The sequence below is a fragment of the Protopterus annectens genome, chromosome 1.part0 (assembly GCF_019279795.1).
Source record: "Protopterus annectens isolate FY-2018-M chromosome 1.part0, PAN1.0, whole genome shotgun sequence".
In the NCBI taxonomy this organism is placed as follows: Eukaryota; Metazoa; Chordata; order Ceratodontiformes; family Protopteridae; genus Protopterus; species Protopterus annectens.
Genome location: NC_056725.1, coordinates 39,392,520 through 39,415,033, shown reverse-complemented (window position 1 = coordinate 39,415,033; position 22,514 = coordinate 39,392,520). Strand labels below are relative to the sequence as shown.

The following is a 22,514-nucleotide window of genomic DNA, read 5'->3' as shown; positions in this document are numbered from 1 at the left end:
ACAACATCTGGCTTTTATAAAACACCTAAGTTGCCTAGGGTACACAGTAAACGAAAAGAAATCAAAACTAGTGCCCTCACAAAATATGACATTCCTGGGTGCCAGCTTGAATACAACGGCCCAGATGGCTTATCTGACACCAGACAAACAACTACAACTAACTCAATACTTCAAAATAATGGCAACAAAGACCCAACTCCCTGCAAGAAAAATTCTGCAGGCTTTGGGCTTCATGGCATCTTGCATACTACTAATACCATTTGCAAAACTGCATATGAGGAAATTACAATGGTACCTGAAAAGCGTATGGACTCAACACAGCCACAGCTTGGAAACAATGATACCTCTCATTCCCTGCCTTCAACAGGAGTTTCTATGGTGGTCACAGGCATGTCACCTCAACAAGGGTCAGCCTTTCACCTTACCCCAGCCAGGCAAACTATGACAACAGATGCATCGGACTATGCCTGGGGGGCACACATGGCAGGACAGTGCATTCAAGGCATATGGACTGCAGATCAAAGAAATCTGCACATCAATCAAAAAGAAATGCTAGCTGTACAGAATGCTCTGACAGCCTTCAAGGACCTCTTACATCCAGGACAGCTTATAATAAGGACAGACAACACCACAGTAATGTGGTACATAAACAAGCAAGGGGGTACACACTCCTACCCTCTATGCAGGCAAGCAATGACCTTGTGGAACACAGCACTGGCTTACCAAGTTCAATTACAAGCTCAATTCCTGCCAGGAAAAAAAAAACATTGGCAGACGACCTAAGCAGGAACATCATGGATCCCCACAAGTGGAAACTGGATCCACAAGTATTTGCAATGACAACTCAAAAATGGGGGTGCCCAGACATAGACCTGTTTGCCAACCCCCAAAACTATCAGCTATCAAACTTTTGCACCAGGACATTTCACCATCAAGCTTGGAAAGTGGACGCACTCTCATTCAGTTGGAAAATGCTGACAGTATATGCCTTTCCTCCATTGCCCCTTCTCACAAAGGTGCTGCTGAAAGTCAGAATGGAGAGACCACAGATGATACTCATTGCCTCAGACTGGCCACGCCAGCACTGGTACCCACTACTAAGGAACATGGCCCATGGCCCACCATGGATTTTACCACAAATTCCTCATCTGCTCACACAGCAAGACAGTCAGATTCTACACAGCCAGTTCAAAACCTTAAATTTGGCTGCATGGCAAATCACCTAAGCAACCAGCCAGCTCCTCTTTCACAAGCTGTTATGGATGTCATTCTGGAGGCCAGGAGGCCCAGCACCAGGAAAGCCTACTCAGACAAATGGAAAAGATTTTGCGCCTGGAACCAAGCTAAAGGCCAAAATACCCTTGAGCCGGACATACCTCAGATTCTACAATATTTAACTGAGATGTTACACAAAGGACTTTCTTTTTCATCTATTAAAATGCACGCCTCAGCTATTTCAGCTCACTACAACACGGATCCTCCCTTATTTTCACATCCACTTCTAAGGCAGTACCTCAGAGGGGCCAAAAACATTAGGCCACCCAGGACAGCACCAACACCAACTTGGGACCTCAACTTTGTTCTGGAAAAACATACGCTGCCACCTTTTGAGCCAGCTTTCTTAGCTGATTTAAAGTTTATATCATGGAAGACTGCCCTGCTGCTAGCAATTACTTCAGCCAGAAGAGTCTCAGAGCTACAGGCACTAATGGCAGTAGAGCCTTTCCTCATTTTTCATCAAGACAGAGTTTCTCTATGAACTAACCCCACCTTTATGCCAAAGGTGGTATCCAGTGTGGCTCTAAATTAAACCATCCATTTATCCACCTTCTTCCCAAATCCACAGAACAAAGGAGAAAGACTCCTGCACTCCTTGGGCATTCACAGGCAACTATGTTACTACTTGGATAAAACTAAGGATTTCAGAAAATCTGACCAGCTTTTTGTATCCTATGCTACAGCATCACAAGGAAAGGCTATCTCAAAACAGACCATTTCCAAATGGATAGGACATTGCATATGTTTTTGCTACACCCATCATGGAAAACTAGTTACTGGTAGCATAAGGCCCCACTCCACCAGGGCAGCAGCTACATCTACAACCTTCCTCAGGGGGTGCCAACCAAGGATATTCTGGAAGCTGCAACTTGGAGTTCAGTACACTCCTTCATCAAACACTATCACTTACCACTTTACTCTAAGTCTAGAGCTGACTTCGCCACTGCAGTTTTGCAGGGACTTCTAGCCTCCTCTCACCCTGTCTGACTCCACCTCCCATCCTTAGCTTTGGGATTCAACCCAAGTGTGATGACTGCAGCAGGGTAACACGATGAACATAGTACAGTTTTGTACCTACCATAAATGTAGATGTTCGAGTGTACGCCCTGCTGCAGTCCAGGTTACCCTCCCTCCATCCCCTCTGACCTAATTGAAACCTTTCAATACCTTAAAATCTGATACAACCTTTGTGGTGTATTTGCTTATAGCTGGAGGGATGTTTTGTTTGTGCTAAACTTTTATTACTGGTACTATCTACTGATCACCTTTTGGGGGGGCACCTGACATCTGGGGTAAGAAAAACTGAAGAAAATGGCATCAGATGCCTCTTGTATACCCCTGGTGCACTGACGTCTGGAAAGAAGTGACAGCAACTGACGCTGGACCAAGACTTTGGAATTCAGGCCGACTGCGGGACCGCCTGATGACAGGATAACCCAAGTGTGATGACTGCAGCAGGGTATACACTCGAACATCTACATTTATGGTAGGTACAAAACTGTACTTTCTTATGAGACGAGCTGTACGTTTTTTGTTTTTAAAGAATAATATTCAAATTGTTGTTTATATAGTTTGCTCTTAGTGGACATGTTTGATAATCTTCTTGGAAGTGAATGTCCTTCTAATGTTTCATACATTTTTTTTATTTTCATAGATATTCTAAAGTCACCAAGAATTATGGCCATCTACACTTTGTCAGGAATGCCTCTTTGCATCAGAGCAGGCAGTAATTGAATAAATCTGTGAATATCAGTACAGTCATCTAGTTTATTTCAAGGAAGACAGTGAGATGCACTGCTTAACCTGTAAGGGAAGTTAATTCCAGGAGTTTGAGGTGCTTGTCCCTTCACCATGTTTTATTTATCTGTTGGTGAAGATTTAGGTCCCTGGTTCTAGTACTGCTGGAGTCACTGGACTTGATGTAATGCAGGAGGTCCAGGACAAATAGGTCTCTAATAACATGGTAAGATTACCTCTTTAGACCTTGAAAATTAGCTGTGATAAATAAAAGGACTTCCTGGCAACCACTGTTACATAATAGTGAAAAGAGAGGGAATTATCAAACCATGTCTTAAAAATGGTACATATCGCTACCCCTGTTTTTTGTAGATGATGATGATAATCTTGGAACATAAATATATCATTATTAAGAACAACGTCTAGTAACTCACACATACATTCTACTTCTCTACCAACCATGATTATGTTAACACACAGAAACTCACCCACAGCTTTGATCTTTTTGTTCATATTTGGAATGGTCTTTAAAACAGCAAATCATAGAATTTTGAGTAACTTACCTTTTACAGTTGGTGTCCCAGACTGATTTTTATTTCATGTTGTAGAAAGGGGTAAGAAAAATGAATTTTTAAGCAGAATAACTGGGGAAAGAAAAGGAAGAGTGTAAGGAAAGAATAGAGAAGGTGGGATAGCCTGAGCAATCCTGTGTGGCATCTTTAGATTCAGTCATCCATGGGTTCAGGAGAGGATTACTACTTCCAGAAATAGGGACAAAACGCTAGTCACCAAAGTCCCTAAAGACAAATGACTCTCTCTTGTGCATAAGACTTTTTTAAAGACTGTATCAGCACCTTCCTTAGTATCTATCAAAAAGACATCATAAATTGTAACATTAAGAGACAGCAAAAGTGCATAATAGTACCTAAACCAACAGTCTTTTAAATCATCCAAGCATAGACATAATAAATACCTTACAAATGCCTCCAGACTCTCCCATGCACAAGCCAATCTACTCCCCACTGTCTCTATGCAGCCCCTCTTCTTACCCACCTCCAATCCAATATCGTTACTAAACTCAAACTTGCCTATAACAAAATAGCTCGATTTGCCTACAGTCTATCTTACCGCACCCACTATTGCATCGCACTAAGAAATTTGCAGTGGCTGGAATTTCATCACCAAATCCTAATACCACAACTTCTCTTGGCTCATTCAGTTCTTCAGCAAACTTCTTGCTGTCCTTCTCTCTCCACTCTCATCCAGCCCTATACTCCCAATTGCTCCCTCTACAGCTCACAACAGAATCTTCTCCCAAGTATACAGGTCCAATAAAAATATTGGAAAACTACTCTATAACTATTCCATTGCAAATGCCTGGATTAAACCACCCCATGTGTATTACTGAAACAAACTCCTTTAAAATAACAGTAAAGGAATACTTCCACAAATCATGCACTTGCCTCTGCCTGGACACAACATAAGCTACCTCCACTACCACTGAGTGCTCCCCCCGTAGCTAATGTCATACCAGACCTTTTTACAGACCCCTCCTGCTCCTCTGTTCTTCCTAACTTCTACTCCTCATACTCTTCTACTGCTTCTCTACTTCACTTTACCAGCATCAGCCTTATATATCTTAGTACTTTTCACCTCATAGATTCTTTACTAGTTCTTTACTAATTGCTATTTCTCTGTACAGCTCCTTCCCCCTCTACATGGTCACTTCCTAAATATACTTATAACTGTTCTTACTTTATTATTATCAGACATTTATCCAGGTTAGTACCTGATGATAGTATCTCCAAATTACTTGTATTCTTCTCATTTTTCTACAGAATGTGTAAAAAAATATTATTCATTGTTTAATTAATATTATTATGTTCATTGTTTAATTCATATTTTATCTCATTTTATCATTTTTTTAGTTAACTTGTAACTTGCAAAAAATGTATGTGCTAGTAAATGGTCTATGCATTGTAATACTGGAGCTTTTCTCCTCGGGTCTCTGCTGAAAAAGGGCTTTGCCCAGTCAACAAATGTCATATAAATAAATAAATAAAATGTATTGCACAATCAGTCAGCTAGTGCCTAGACTATGGAATAAGTTCCAGCTAGCATAAATTCTTTCAGTGGTCTCCCAAATTTTAAAAGGATTATTTATTAACAGGTTGGCAGCTGCACATATGTATTCAAGCATTGAGCATTGTGTACTCTTCAAAGGTCTTTGCTTCCAGTGAAAAGCCTGAACTTGTAATGATTATGCAATCCACTGTATTTCATAATGAATGAGGGTCTCTAAAACTAATCCCTCTTTCATGACATTGGTAGTCTGAATGTTCCTCAATCAGTTCATTCAGCTCCCAATGTTTTGTCTAAATTACCAAAATGGAGGGGAACTACTGCATATGCTGGATGTGCACAGAGACATAAGATACTGCACCAGCAGAACCAGTGTCGTAATGAAAACAGATTTTCTCTTTGTATTCTTTAAGAAAGAGAGAAAAGGTCAACATGTATAAAAATAAGCTATGACAAAGTAGCTGGCTTACATCAGAAAATGTGTTTAGCCAGGGCATTGTTAAGGTCTTTCTTACCAGTACTGTAAATATGTTCCCTTATCCTGTCCTTAAAAGCCCATTTGTTTTTTCCAATACAGAAACAGGCACATTTCTGACAAATAGCTGCATAAGCAATACCCTTAGAATGACAAGTGCAAAAAAACTTAGGGTTGATATTGTTACCCGCAGTAACACTCTCATTGTTCAAAAAAACCTGCAAGTATTACAGTGATCACATCTAAAAGTCCCTCATTTACCTGAGTTGTAATTTTGACCACCATATTTACATTCAAACGACTTAAGACACACTCCCCTTTGCACTGTAAACAGCAGGGAACCCCCACCGTTTCCGCTGTGTTGTGTGTCTAATAACACCCCAATTCCTTTGAATAATATTTTTATTGCCTGAAAAATCTAGACTGTATAGGGTAATAAAAGCTTTCCTCCAATTCTCAGGATTCTCAGGAGAGGATTGATTAATAATATTACAGCTGTGTCTTTTCACAAAAGTGGGGTGTAGGTGCCAAGTTCTCTTAGAAACAAATTCATCCGTAATGTCCATAAAAAAATTTTCAGGATACCTTTGTCTCGGGAACATGTTCTTTAAGTTTTCACACTTCAATAAAAAGCAGAAAAATCAGAAACCATCCTAGCAGGCCTAACCAGCTATCCTTTAACCACTTATTTTTTCTGACGCAGATGGTAGCTGCGTGTGAAATGTAAAAAAAAATTGAATATGGTGGTTTTCTGAAACTAGACGATCCAAAGCTGTTGTTAGGTCCGTCTTTAGTTAACTCAATGTCTAAGTAGTGTAGGGTTTCACCAGAAGCCAAGTGCTTAAAATTAAAAAAAGGAAGTGGGTGGTGTTAATGTAATCAAGAAATTCCTGTATCTTATCATAATGGTCAGTCCAAGAAATACAGTATCATCCAGGCATCTAGTGTAAAAGGACCAACAGTCAGTGAACTTAGAATTTAGAAGATATTTTTTCTTCCACATCCCCATAACAGTATTGGCAAAAATGGGGGTGCAAGATGAACCCACTGCTGCCACTTCTTTTTGTCTAAAAATGATACCATCAAAATAAATTTATTAATAAGAACCATGTCCATCAAGTTCACAATAACGTTGGTTTATCTCCTTCTCATTTCACTATTTTCAATAAGAAACTCAAACAACCACTCTAGCCCCTGTTGATGTGGTATTAGTGATAATAGGTCTTTGACATCTATTGTCAAAAATAAAAGATTTTTGTTAAACAATTCTTTGGAAATTTGTGATAAAAAATCCCAAGAGTCCTTGACTAAATTTTCAAGCCCTTGATTGGTCCCTTTGAGTTTAAAATCAATAAACCTAGGCAAGGGAAATGTTTTAGAGGCCTTAGCATTCACTTTAGGTCTTAAAGGTGGGTCCAAAATGTCCTTATGGACCTTAGGTATCCCAAAATTTGTAGGGACCATAAAATAATCAACCACTTATCTTGAACTGTTATATAGTGTCCCTCCCAATTTATATATATATATTTATATATATGTGTGTGTGTGTGTGTATGTATAAATATATACACACACACACACACACACACACACACACACACACCTACACATATATACATGCATACGTACACACACACAGATATATATGCATACTACATACAGGCCCATATATGAGTGTAAATCTTGTGCTGCCTACATTGGGCACTGAAGAGGAGAACTTGTGGGAAAATCTTGGAAAACACTTTGGTGCTGTGACTCATGAGAATATTTCCGAGTTGCAGGCTATGGCTTGAAGCTGTAATCACATGTAGAAGTTGGATAAACCCAAATGTTATGATTTACTGTTACATTAACTTCTGTTCAAATGTCTACTCTTATGACAAGTAACTTGCACAAGTGTATTTGTAAGGGATAACTTACATTCAGCTGCCTAATTTCTATTGTCTGCATGTGCTGTGTTGATCATCTTATTGATTGTATTCCTTGAACTATCATTACATTCATCAGCCATGTCCTCCTTCCAGACCATTGCCATCAAATTTGTGCATCTTCCCTTAAGTTGTTCTTGCCATAAGTACCTTTGACATGTTTATTTTTTCTTCAGCCAAAGCTTAAGACTTCAGCAGCTCCATTTATTCTCTGAAGAGATTGTTACATGCTTACTACTATTCTCTTATTTCAGGGAATGACTTCATTATTTAGGTGCATTAGTTTTATTTGTCAGTGAATATGAAGACAAGTGTGGTTATAATATATGCCATGAGCAAGAGTTGTGCACATATTTACTCCTGATCCTCCAAGGGATCAAATGCATAGCATAGACCGGTGTAAATCCTGCTTAAACTCAACTTCAGACAGGTATTATAGCTATTATACCATGCCAAAACTTTCAGTGTGCAGCTTGTAGCACTATAATTGAGCAATCCAGTAGTTATCAATGCTTTTTATGAAACTTTCTGTATAGTTGAAATATACTAAAAATAGTAAAACAGAATGTACCATTAAAGTAGCATTTAATTTATACGAAAATATTTCAAGATGCTAGACAGTTCACTTTCCACTTCTAAAAGTTTTCTTTATCCAAAATGTGTGAGACGTGCATGGGTTTGTTAACATTTGAATAGTGAAGTAACATGATATGAACACATTAATGTACTATTTCTGTTTATGGTTCAGGTTAGTTCCAACATAAAACATTTACACTAATTCCATAGATGTAGGCTTTCAGTGACAGTCAGTTGTGGTAAGACTTACCAAACATTTTATTACAGCACCATTTTGGTTGGCAAGTGCTTTTAGCTAAGTAACATGTCAAAAGTTAACAGACAAATGTGAACTTGACTGAACGTTCTTATGTAGCTTGAGCCTTTTACTCCAGTTTAATCTCAGACTTGGGTGTTTCTTTGTAAGTAAGCAGTATTAAACTTCCATTGTGTAGCTAGAAAATCACTTCATTAAATTCTGGCATGTTATAAAATACTGTCTGTTGGTGTATTTGTTATTTGTCTGGTAATATTGTTACCTACTGGTGAAGTAAATAATACTGCACACGTACTATGTTGCAATAAGAAAATCTGTATTAGTCATGGTGTTACACCTTTTTTATGTAGCTATACTTGCATTGCATTATAATTGAATGCAACTAAATGCAAACAGATTTGTTCAAAAACAAACCAAACTGTCAAGTAGTTGTTTGCATTCTGGTACCACTAATTCTGTGTCAGATGAGTGGCTCCTTGTCCTTTTCCTACAGAGTAATAAATGGATGTTGGAGGACCTGGTTATTAGTGATAGGGACAGGTGTGCTAGTGATGACGTTTGAATACATTAAAAGTGTTGATTGCTGTTTCTTTTCTGCTTTCAAGTTCAATGGGTTACATCCCTTTGATGAGGGTTGTCCAGTCAGTCAGACAGACAACACGGAAATCCAGTACTACTCTAAAGGAAGGATGGATGGTCCACTACAGCAGCAAAGATACTCTGGTAAGAAAATCCTCTAGGACACTGTCTCATCTTGGAAGATTTGTTGTCTTGGCTAAATATTTATAAATTTCTCTTTATGTAAATAAAACCTCACCCTTGCTGTGATAAACCATAGTGCTACTTTTTCTTGATTTTTGACTATCTTGTGTGTTGTGACAGTATACTGCATCACTGTGTGAGTAAACATAATATGAAGTAAAACACATTGATTTCTTTATTAGACAGCTGGTGTAGAACCAGTAGTGCATGGTAAAGCCTTTAAAATGTTTACATGTACAGCTTACAATCATGCTGAAATGACCTCGGTTAAAAAATAAATAGTCCTGATCAGGAGTTGAATTCATCTTACACACGGTTGGCAGATCATGCATCAGCCAGACCTTCAATCACTAGATCCATCTGTTCCTTGGGAGTATAGCTGTTAAATAAATGAGAAGCATTCATCTTGTTTTATGTATGTATGTATGGCATGCACACAGCTTCTTATTTCCTAATTGCAGTGTATTGTCTTACAAAGTAATTGGAAGGACATAGTATAAAACAGCAAAGCTTGGCTATTAATGTAGTGACATTGCTTTCATTACAGTATCCTGTGCAACTTATTGCAGTGACACTGTATTCCGTTGTGAAACTGTATAAAACTTGCACGAGTACTGCTACAAGATTCACTTATGCTGAATATAGCCCATTTGCTAGACTGTAATAAGCAGTTTTCCTTTGCTTTTTCCTGTTTTTCTCAGATGTTCAGACTAATGTGATTTACCACATATTTATACAACTTGTGCGTATTTCCACATCAGAACTTCTTGTGTGTTTCCCATACAGATGTGGTTGTTGGAATCCATTTTACAGAGTGACACATATTCACGTTTAAATGTAATGGCTTCAGCTGTAACACCCGACCTCCAAGGAGTGGATCACCTTGGCTTTGCAGGGCCATGCTGCTGCTGCACAGGTTTTACAGTCTCGACTGTACTTTCTTCAGAGAACCAAAGACTTTTGGTTGTAGTTGTTTTGCTACATGGTATATGTCACCTAATGTGGAGTAACATTAATGCAGTATCAGAATTATTCCAATAGTGTGTTTTTGTCTTTTTTAATGATCCATATTTACCTCCTGTCACTTGACCCATGTATATGACAATGTGACAGATGCACTGTTTTGGCTGGCATCACGAGTGATGTGTGTTGTACTCCACAGTACTGGGTAAACCTTGACTATATCACCATGTTCCATGGGATTATGTACCCAAATCCACTTAAACTGTGGCACTGCACTATAGCATCAATCAGATCACATGGTACAAAAGAAGCACCACTTGGCATATTAAGTGGATTTAGGTACATAATCCCATGGGACATGGTGATGTAGTTGAGGTTTCCCCAGTACTATGTGATGAATAAAATTGTTAAAAAGTACTGACCCACAATTTCATTTTGCAGTGCAGTACTAAAACTTTCCGGTGAAGCACATTATCACATTGAGGCATTTAAAATACTCAAACACCCTGATAAATCTCCTGCACTTAAGAACTTAGTCTTACCATATACCAATCTAAACAGTCTTCGCTCCTCTAACAGGCCACTCTTGAAAATGGTTAAATCCTTCAACTCAGGCGGTGATGCTCTATTTTCAGACGTCATTGGAAAAGTATGGAACTCCCTTCCTCTTAGTATTATTACCACTACCTGTCTACCCCACTTCAAAAAAGAGCTACTCCACCACTTCCAGTCACACTGGCTATGCCAATGCTCATTTCCTGATTAACTCATACCTAGGATCCTAAGGTTCTTCTCTAGTGTCTCTAACCTAAATCCACTTTTACTCTTCCTGTATCAAAAAATCTCATGATAGACCATTATTCTGTGTTTACCAGTTCTTTTACAGGACTAGTTTTTTTCTTACCATTACCTTATGACTGACGTTTTTAATAAATGTGTTAAAGTATGCTGCTTATATTACCTATATTAGTAATTTTCCTCCCTTGTTTGTAGAACACTATGAAATGTATTTGTAACCAACCACAAACTGGTATGTATGTATGTAACTCATATTTGTTTTTTTTTTCTGATGTTGGAGCTTTTCTCCCCGGGCCTCCGCTGAAAATGGACATGTATCCAGTCGGATTTTCCCGGTAAACAAATGTAAAATAAAATAAAATAAATAAATAATAAATCACTGGAAAGTTTTAGTGTTGCATTGCAAAATGAAATTGTGGGTCAATACTTTTTAACAGTTTTATTCATCACACTTTAACTTGCAATAAGCTGACGTAAACATCAATAATAAAAAAAATCATGATTTAAATCTTTAGGGTAAAAAGCTGGACAGCAAAAAAGAAATTATATGCAGCCAAATCAAAGATTCAGTATTCTGTTTACCGTTCTATATAAAAAATCATTTTTTTTCTCTTAACAATAATACACGCTAACAGCTTACCATTTCACCTTGTGCATCAGTATAAGTTATCACAGTCATTCAAATAAAGTAATTTGTGTCCGTATGTGGAGCATAGAAAGGTTTGCCAGAGTTTTCATATCTTCTTATGCACAGTTGGTATTGTTATGTACATTCATATTCAACAATTATATCAAAATAATTAAATACCTTTACATGTTTTATTGTTGAGTGGCTCATTTGCCATCATCTATGCATGGCATTAGTGTCCTTTTTAGCATTTGAATGTAGTCTGCTTTTATTAAATGGTGCACTGATCTTAGTTTTCTACTCCTTTACTAATAGACAACAGTCATTCTGATTTGTGAACTTTTTTAAGATTACCCCATTTGTTCATTTCTAATTCCTAATGAACAAAATTCCTGTATAAAGACAGTGCGAAATTAAAAATTTCCTCACGATATCATAACTGCTTATTTCCATCTGATTTTAGCTCTAGGACAGGTCTACAGCATTTTAATTATGTAACCCTTGCTTGCTTGACCCCCTTCTTTTTGCTTCCATCTTTATCGCATTCAAGTGTATAGTGCCTTTTTTGTATACTTCCAGTTAACACTCACAGCTCCTTATTTTGTCCAGGCCTTTTTTTTTGGTAATGGTGTACTTAAATAGGTAACTTACCAGCTAATAATAGGCAATATTAGAAAATGCAATGACTTTATTAATAAAGTGACACTAAGATTGTTAATTTATAATGAGATGCAGTAGAGAAATGAACCATTCTTTGCCAATTACTATTCATATTTTTCTACTTATGTTCATATTTTCACAACTGAGAGACCTTCATGGTATTGGCCATTTTTCTATTTATGTTCATATTTTCACAACTGAGAGACCTTCATGTTATTGAGGAGGACATACTGTGGTGGGAGATAGGAAACTTCATTGACAATGTCTATTTATGTCACTCTGTAATGGAAATACTGCTAGTTGTCTGTCACTAATTATAAAAATAAGCATTATTTCCATATGTAATTAATACTGAAAAAGCATGTTTTTGGTTTTAAACACTTTGTCAAATTTATGACCTACCTATGGTGACCTTTCTGTATTGTTTAATGTATCTGTCATATATTTTCTCTTATAATTTTAATTTTATTTGATAAACCTGGACACAATTCTATTCTTACTGCACCATTTTCTGATTTAGATCAGAGGTAAAAAATGTAAGCATTATTAACATAATGATTTACAAAGACAATGGGGAAGGTTAGACATAATCCGAAACATGCATCAACTGATTTAGATTTGAGCCATGTTATGTGTAACCAGTACAAGACTCTATGTTATAGTTAGAGGTTCCTCTGCTGGAATATTTACATTGTTTACCACTGTTGTGGTACAGGCTAATCAAGAAAAGAGAAGAATTATGGAGAGACCGTGCAGAGATGAGCTGAATGGTTGGCAGAAATAGGAGGAGGTGAGAAGAGGGGGTATGAATTAGGAAGGGGGAGGTAAGACAGAATGTAGGAAGTGGAGCAGAAATGGGAGCAAGAGGGAGAATAGAACTGAGAGGGTGAAGAGCACAAATACTAGGGAGGGGTAAATGAAGCTTGGGTTTAGCCTTAGAATTTTAAAGTTGGGTTTCATTTTAAAATGGTAGTATTGGGCTCCCAGATCTGGTCTTAGCTCTCCTATTAGTGCACAGGTATAGACTTTATAAAAGAAGTGGCTCAGACATTGCTATTAGCTAAGTAGAACAGAAATCTGGTTGCAATGCAGTACAGTAGGTTCAATTGTTTGTTCATGTAAAATAAAGTAAGCTATGCTTTATATGAATCAAAACAATGCTATTAGCTTTTATTAAAGAATCAGTAAACCAAGTTAAGAGAAGAACTTCAGGAGTCCTAACCAGCAAGATAGTCTATGAAGAGTGTTATCTTTCTCTGATTTAAACAGTTTGCTAGGGAATATTTGCTGTTTTGCAGACATCAGCATACATACATACATCAGTCCCGAAAATCTGTTATTTAATGTAAAAGGTTTAGTTGTAAATTGCAGAGAAAAGACTTGCTGGCAATTGTTAACAATCCTCATCTTTGATATTGTGTGCATTATAATTAATAAATTCAGCCATAATAGATTGGCAGCTTAATAAAAGTGTGACCTTAAGGGAAGAGTAGTCTAGAAAATTGCTTCTTAAAGAATCTTTTGGCAGCTTTAGTGCTAAATATACACGTCATGTTTCAGCATCTTGCAACTTACATCTCTATACTGTTTAACTTGGTTAACAGCTTCAAGTATTTGGGAGGGTGATGGAGAGTCTAAATGAGGAGGTCAAGACTAGAATCCAGAGGGGCTGCAGCCAACTGGCACAGTGTGTTAGGGGTAGTGTGCAACAGAATGTCAAAGAAGCTGAAAAGTAAGGTGCACAAAACAGTAGAGTGACCAGTACTACTGTATGGTACAGAAACCTGGGCAGTAAAGGCAGAGCAGTTCAGGAAGTTAGAGGTGATGGAGATGAAGTGCCTGAAACACGTAGTAGGATGCAGACTGTGGACAATTGAAGAAATGAGGAGATAAGAGCAGAAGCCAAGGTAGCTCCGTTAGCAGAAAACATCACAGAGAACAGATAATGATGGTTTGGGCACATGTGCAGGAAAGCAGAAGAGTTCTAGTGAAGAAGACTGGGAGAGATGGAAGAAGGCAGAAGAAAATGAGGGCATCCAGCAAAGAGGTGGATAGACTTTGTGAGAGAAGACCTGAGTGTCGAAGAAGGTAGGAAAGTGGCATTCAGTAGATGGTGACAAGTTGACACCATACCCAGACCTCATGTAGAAAATGGAAACAAGGGGATGATGGTGGTTATTGTTCAACTTGTTTGTGGCAGTAAGCTTGGTTAACACCATTTTCTGCATCCCTTCCTTTTCACCAGAAGTCTTATCAATTTTACCTCAGGAATGCAGTCCTTATGTAGCACAGTTTTAACCAGGCTTATAATATTGCTTTATTGCAGTGAGTCTAGACTGCCTCTGATCCATAGCCGGATCATGATGACATGGGGCTTTAGGAAGGGTAATGGACTGCACCCCCACACACACAGCCTTGCCAGTATCCTGTTATGCAGCTACCTCTCCTCAATTACTAGAAAATACTGCTCAAACCTATCAGTGCACATACTGTTTCTTTTTTTACTTTTAGAATGATCACAAAGATTTGGATTTTGTTTAAAACTTTACTGCAAATGTGTGCTGACAGCCATTTCCTAAAACAAAACTAAGCAGTCTCTCATTGAAAACAAACTTAGCATGAGAAGCAGTAAACCATGACTCTAAAACAATCCGGGTCAGGAACACTTTTAAAATATTAGTACTGTTAACTTGAGACATTAGCAGAGTATGATAATATGAATTAATATGCATTTTCTTATGTAAAATAAGTCTGTAACTCTAATTATTGTCATTATTTATTGTTATTAATCATATTTTCTCCAAAAGTCACCATTTTTTGAGGGATTATGAGAGACAGAGCTAACATTTGAGGTAAAATCGGAGACATCTCTGAAAATCAGAGACAGTTGAGAGGTATGCTAACTTTTCCCTTGAAACTCACATTTATTGAAAATGCATCTGGCAATCTATTAAACTAAAGAATCAGTCAAACAGGATATAGTGAAGCAGCTATGTGAAGGGTGAGGGATTCAAAAGATGAAATGAGAGATTAATTTACTAACAACTTGGGACAGCCCACTGGATGCAAGTGTCTATTTTCATGGGCACCCCACGAGCACTGTCTGATGAAGTGACTTGATCCAAGTCACGTAGTAGGCAAGTGAAGGCTGAGGGAATCAAACCCCGCACTACAAAAGCAGCTCATAAGCTTACTCACCGAGACTTACAGAATGTTGTATGTAGCCCAACAGAGTGCATTTCACACTCATGCCTGCAAAAAACAAGGTCAATTAAAATGTATTCACAGTTATAACGTTATGATTAACCTCCATAGATGTCATGCTATCCAGTTTATTCACAACCAAATAATAAACAGACTGTCAACAGTTAAAAAAACAAGGAAACCAAGAATTGCCCCCAAAGAAAAGTTCAAGTTTATTTAGTACAAAGAGTTTTTTCCTTTGCACCATAACTGCTGTGGGTTGCCAGAACCAAGTATTTTGTAAACACACAACCATCAAATGTAGTCACTTGCATCACTTTACATTGTCGATATCTGCTTGAGGACAAGTAAATTAATACATTCATTAATACATTCATAAAAAATGGGCCAGAAATGTATCTCACTCAGCTCACTGCTGTCAAAATCATACAGTGGAATAGATGGCAGACTAGCTCTGCCCTCCCAGTTTCTTAGCTCAAAGCAGAGAAAAAGACATAAAAATCAGGAACAAATTTTAAATGTTTTTTATATATTTAGAAAGTTGCTAGAATTGAAAGCTTTGCAATAACAGTTTTTTTTTTGGAGGAAACAAAGTCTGAATGTATATCTGTATTTAATGACTGCAGTCCACAACATTTTATCAGAAAGCCGTAAATGTTACAAGGAGCAGACAAAAATACCTCTTAGCTTCTTTGCTCAAGAATTCTGGACAAAGCCAAAGATAATGAGGGGACAGAGGCACATATTTTAAATACCATTTTCTTTTATGTATTTGAAAGACTAATTGTAATCTCTAGTGATTTACCTTAATGAATTTTCTGTGTTCCTCTCTAAAGGCAATTAGCAATAGTCATCCTGGAGCACAGAAAAAGTTTGCTGTTATAATTCTAGAAGGCAGTTAATCCATACAGTAATCATCCTAGAAAGTACACACACATCTGTTAACTTTCCACTCAATTTAGTGATAAAACAATTAAAAATCTCTCCTCCTTAAGGGAGTAAAATCTCTTATACACACACACCTGCAAAACGCCCATAATCTCCTACTCTATTCAGTAGTAGTAGAATTGAAGATCTCATCTGAACTTTAATGCTAAGCTGCGATACCTGGCAGAAAATGTGTGTGTGAAATGCTGATGCTTGGAAGAAGAATGTGTTTGCGTGCTTGTGAGACTTGTGCAGTCAGCAGAGGTTTGTAAGACCTGCACAGCAGTTTACTTTCTTTGGAAGAAGGTTCTTTCATTTTTACAATCGGGATAGACCTGCCCCAGACAGCACTGGGCCCTAGGCCTGTCGTGATTGCCTTGTGGTTGGATCTGACCTTGCTCTGTCTCCCAAAGATTGGCGAACCAATGTCGATCGCTCATGCCCATCCTCCTCCTTTGGCCTCTCAACCACACCTGCTGTAATTGAACATGGGTCATCTGAGGGACAGGTTCTCCCATTAATTCTTAAACCACTTCAATATTATTAAATAATACTAGCCCTCTGTAAGTAAAAAAAAGTTATAAACTCACCGTAACATTCCATCTGTGTTATACATTTTCATTCTTCCTTAACGTTGGGTTTGGATCTGATCGTAGGAAACAAGTAGAAATGTAACTGTCTATGAACATCTAACAAGTGCAACATGTATTCTTTTTTGTTTTCAAATTTTGGAAAGAAGACAGGCAGATTAATAAATTGATTGATGCTGGATTGGGACACCACCTTAGGAAGGAAAGAAGGGTTGGTTCATAATGTTACTCTCTTCCTATGAAAATTCAAGTAAGGAGGTTTGGAGGACAGTGCTTGAAGTTCGGAAATTCTTCTAGCAGAGGTAATGGCCACTAGAAAGATAGTTGTCCATGTCAGAAATTTAAGATTACATTTTGCTGATTCAAAGGAAGAATGAGTTAAGGCCTGCAGTATTACATTCAAGTCCCGTGGTGGAGTAGGGTCCTTATAAAGTGGTCTCAAAAGGAGAGTGCCTGTCAAGAAGGCTTTACAAAGCTTAGATAAAACCAGGGAAGAATTCTCAAATTCAGTATGCAAGTTAGAGATTACTGCCAACTGAACTAGCTCCTTCATTAAAAATTGCTGCCAGAAACTCAAGGACACTCAAGGGGCTGAAAAATGGCCACTATGTTTCTGATGCACCCAAAAAAAAAAAATAAACCTCTTCCATTTACTTCTGTAAAGTTTCCCCTTAGAAGCTTGATGGGAAGATAAAAGTATATGACAGGCATGGGAACAGAGCATAGATTATTTGTCTATTAAAGGAAATGGAGAAATCATACTGTCAGCTTTAGGTTTGAGATACCTGGATGAATCATGCCAGTTGAGTGAGACAGGAGGTCTGGAATCGGATCCAGAATCCAAGGTGGGTAAAGATGATGAGACAAAGAAAGGGGAACCAAATCTTTTGAGGCCGGTAAAGTGCAATGTGCATGACTCTTCTCTTCAACCTAGCAGATTTCTGCAAAAATCTGGGGATCAGGGGATTGAGGGGTAAGCATAGAGGAGACTGGGAGGAGCCATTTGTGTCCCTAGGTGATTCCCATGGTGTGGTGATTAGGGAAAAGAAGCTGCTGCACTAGCTGTTTAGGGGAGAAGCAAAATGATCGCAGCAAAGCTGATCCCACAGACTGAAAATCATTTCTGTCACATTCATGTTGAGACCACTCACGAGGTAATAGAATGGACTTGGTCATCTTGTCTGCTATCACTTTGGACTTCCCTGGGATGTGCATTGCTATCAGAAAATGGTTGGAACAATTCTCCAATTTTCTTATGCCATTCTAAGGGGATCCAGTATCTGTCTGCCTGGGATGACATGATCAACAGACCTCGATGCTTTGCCAGAGATGCCCTACACCTGTCACCCCAAGAATTCCAGCTACTGGCCAAGGCTCTTGCCACCCCTATAGTGCATTTTTTAAGCAATGTCCTAAAGACAAAATTACCACCATAACAGCTACAAGCAAACAAAATTTGAGGGTTATGCTTCTCAAGGCTTGGTCTAAATCTCAAAATGCCCTCGCTTGAAGCACTCCTTAAAATGGAGAACATCAACATCTATGCAGTGACCTAGACCTGGTTCAAGGCTCCAGAGAACACCCTAGCACTACCAAACTATAATTCATACCACACCTTTCAGCCCCTAAACCTGGACCGAAGCACTAAAGGCAGTGGTGTCTCCATATTCATAAAGGATATGCACACCTCCAGACTAGTATCCCAACATAATGCATCAGAGATACTTCAGGTACAACTAACACTGGGTAAAACGGCAATCCAGGTTGTAGCCTGCTATAGATCCCCACCATATCCCAAGACTCCCACTCCACATTCCTAAACACACTGGAAAATATTAGGGTGCAACCCAATACCCTTGAATTGGGAGACTTTAACTACCCCTCCATTAACTGGGAAAATTATTCATGTGCCAACACACTTGCTCAATATTTTCTGGACTTCATTAATTCCAGTGCCCTGGACGAACTTATTCTTACCCCCCACCAGGGGTAGAAGCATCCTTGACCTGGTCATTACTAACATGGGTGACTGTTGCTCTACACCTGTAATCAACTCCTCCCTGATTAGATCTGACACAAGCTAATCACCATGGATATCCACGTCACCCTCACCCCCTATAAAGGAAACCATCATAAAAAAACTTCTCCAAAGCCAATTTTGGGCTTCTAAAAACAGAGGTGGCTAACTTCATGACACCCAGGCAAATGGAAAATAGGTGCATGACTGCTGAAGCATACACCAATGCACTGTATGAGCACATACACAAGTGCATGGAACAGGCCATGCCAAACAGAACCAATACACTCCCCTCCAAAAAAGGAAGACAAATTGGTGGTCCCCCACCATAAACAAACTCTATAACAGAAGGAAAAAAAAATTGCAGAAAGGGTGAAGTCCCAAGACTGGAAAAACTCCTTTGTTAGCCTCAGCAAAAAACTGGAATCCATCATTAAATCCTCTAAAGCTAGCTATGAAAACAAAATTGCTGCAGATTCTAAAGGCAACCACAAGGCATTCTGTAGTTGTATCAAAAACCTACATGGCAATACTCAGGTCTGCTCTGAGTTACAGCACAATGGCACTACATATAAAGAACCAACTGATATTGCCAACGTATTGGCTGACAGGTTCAATGCGAAATTTACCCCATTTTCACCCCCTAAAGGGCCTATCACAATACCTGAGGAATGCCAAGTCCCTATTATCATGGCTACACAGGTAAATACCCCACTGTCCAAAGCCAAGGAAACAGCTTCTATGGGGCTTGATAATGTCCCTGGCTGTGTTCTACATGAATTACAAAGTGAACTGGCACCACACCTGAGTACCCTGTTCAATCACAGCCTCATTTCTCGCTTTGTTCCTACCGAATGGTACACTGCTACTGTCATCCCACTTCACAAAGTGGAATCGACTACAGACCCTGGGAACTACCACTCCTTTAGCCTGACTGGTCTGATATGTAAGGCTATGGACCTTATAAATAAGGACATAGGGACTCTCCAAACTCTGGACCCCACTCAGTATGAGTTTGTGAAAGGTAGATCATGCCTGCTCAACCTGATAGACTTCTTTGAATCTGTCACCAGAGCTGTGGATGAGGGAAAGGTAGTTCACACAGCCTACCTCGATCTTGCCAAGGCCTTGTACACCATCCTTCACTCAGGAATCATAGATAAACCTCACTAAACTAGGCATAAACCCCTATGTAATAAGATTGGTTGCCAACTGGCTCACTAATAGAACCCACACTGTGAAAGCAGCAGACTCCAGATCTGACTACCAATCAGTTACATGTGGTGTCCCACAGGGATTGGTCCTAAGTCCTCTCCTATTTGGCATCTACTTCTCTGAAGTTCAAGCCAACAAAAAGGGACTCTGGCTGACCAAGTTCACAGATGATTGCAAACTGGGAGCCATTATTGATTCTACAGCTGATGTAGGCATTCTACAGAAAGGCCTCACTGACACCACTGTCTGGTGCCAGAACCATGGCCTTAAACTCAATGCCAAAAAGTGCTTTGTCATTCCCTTTGGGAAAAATTCGGTGCCCATGAACTACCACATAGGTGGTAGTCCACTAAACACCAAAAGTGTGATAAGTGACCTGGGGACACAGGTTGACAGCAGCCTCTCCTTTGATAACCACATTGCCAGAAAGTCCTACTATGTTGCACATGTCATTACAAAAGGTTTCTCATCCAGGAAGAAAGAGGTCATAATCCCACTCTACTCATCCCTCCTTAGACCTATTATAGAATGCAATGCCCCATTTGGTATGTACCTCACTAGACACCTACAACAACTGAAAGGGCCAAAGAAATGCCTCAATAAGAGGATCTTAGGCCTTGGACACATGCCCTATATGGACAGACTCAAAAAAATACAGCTATACTCTATCTCTTATCTCCTACTTAGAGGTGATCTCTGCTTGACCTACAAAGCCATGTCTGACCCAGAGCTGCTAGATATGATACACCTAAAGAAATCCCAATCCCTCAGTGCCACACGCACCAGGGAACTTAACCTCATTACCACAATAAACAGAACATGCTGGAGGGACAGCTTACTAACTGAGAGACTTTGCATACTCTGGAACAAGCTTCCCATTCACGTCAAGCAAAGCATTTCACTGGCTCTCTTTAAGAGAAATCTTGACGAGTGGGTGGGCAATAGGAAGTTCACCCCGGGGATCACTTCAGTGGCCTTGCTTGACAGGGGCACTAGAAACTAACTTTGGGCGACATGATGCCAGGGAATCTTCTTGGGCTAGGCTTATGTAGGCTCCAGGGCCGTTAGCCTAGTACACACCTATGAACTCTATTCAACAAGTTCCTTCTTAGTGGCCACCACCATGACCGTAGCATCCACAGGCACTTCCTTACCATAATCCGATCCGGTTTCTTGGGATAGCTTCAACTGAGTCAGGACACTTCCATGTCTTCTTAGAGATCAAGTCAATGAGCTTCTCAGCTTTGGAATTACCCAAGAGGTAGATGGGCTAGATCCAGTCACCTCCAGGAATAATGATTCCTGTGGAGAAGGATTATCGTAATACCAACCACCCCTTTGTTTAAGGATGTCTCCAAATGAGACTACTTCAGCTGACAGTCTTGAGGATCCGTCCCCTTCATTGAAATTGATATCCTCAGTGATAGATTTCTGTGGGGAATTTAAGTGCCTCCTTTTGCGCTTTCTCTTCTGAGTTGCTTCTTTGATGGGATACTCCAGAGAAGTATCAAAAGAGATGATGCTACCCTACTGGGTAGCCTGGAGAGTTTGGGCTAGCTGCCCCTGTGTAGTCAAATTTTGAGGCTCAAGGCACATAGACACATGAGATCTTGAAGGGAGATCTAAGGAGGGGAGACCATTCATCCTATCAAAGCAGAGAGAACTCTCTCCATCACCTCAAAAGCAGAGTGTCCCTGGGAGAAGGAAACCAAATGAGCCACAAAGCCACACTTCTGCCCCATCGGCTCCATCTGCCCCAAAAGCTTTCCACCTTTGGTGGAGGTTGGGGCCAAGCTCTAAGGGGCAGACACTGCTCTGACAACTTTGTAGTTGACTCCAACACCTAGGATCTGGCTGGGATGCTATGGCTCCAAAATTCATCTGACTCTGAAGTCGTCAGAACAGGAGCACCCAGAGGAAATTCTTGGAACCGAGGATAAAAATATCCTCTGATCTGACCCAAATGGTTTCTGCAAACTTGGATCTAGGGGTTCCAAAACTGACTGCTGGATCGATAGTCCAAACCAAGGCTTCCTGACCCAAAGTGGTTGGAGCTGGGCTGGAGAACACCTATCTGTATCTGCGCCAAGAGAAATCTCCTCCTCATCCTATCCACATTGGCTGTGATGAGACTCTTGGAAGAATGAGAGGAGGCTAAAGAAGGAGATTTTGAATGCTGACTTTCTATAACTGAGGAGGGGCTCTAGACGGCACTGGGTCAGTACTTGCTGAATAAAAGTTCCTTGGAAGAAGCCTTGGATCCAGTGTACTATAATCCTAAGACGTTTTTTGAGATTCCCAAACCGGCTTTGAGACAGGAGCCTTGGCATTCTTCTTATGCTTCTTTTTTAGGAGGTTCTGTTGATGGTGGTGTAGAAGATCTAGATGGACTTGGGGACTTTTTTGAAGCCTCCTTAG

At 39.5% G+C, this 22,514-nt stretch overlaps 1 protein-coding gene across 1 annotated transcript in view; it reads left to right on the top strand.

Moving 5' to 3' along the window:
* The window catches only part of PRKD2 (protein kinase D2), a 3,293,129-nt gene that overhangs the window by 1,837,097 nt on the left and 1,433,518 nt on the right, over positions 1 to 22,514 (top strand). The window contains exon 8 of the mRNA XM_044081637.1: positions 8,938 to 9,055. Coding sequence (XP_043937572.1) covers positions 8,938 to 9,055 — 118 coding nt within the window. The remainder of the gene's footprint in view (positions 1 to 8,937; positions 9,056 to 22,514) is intronic.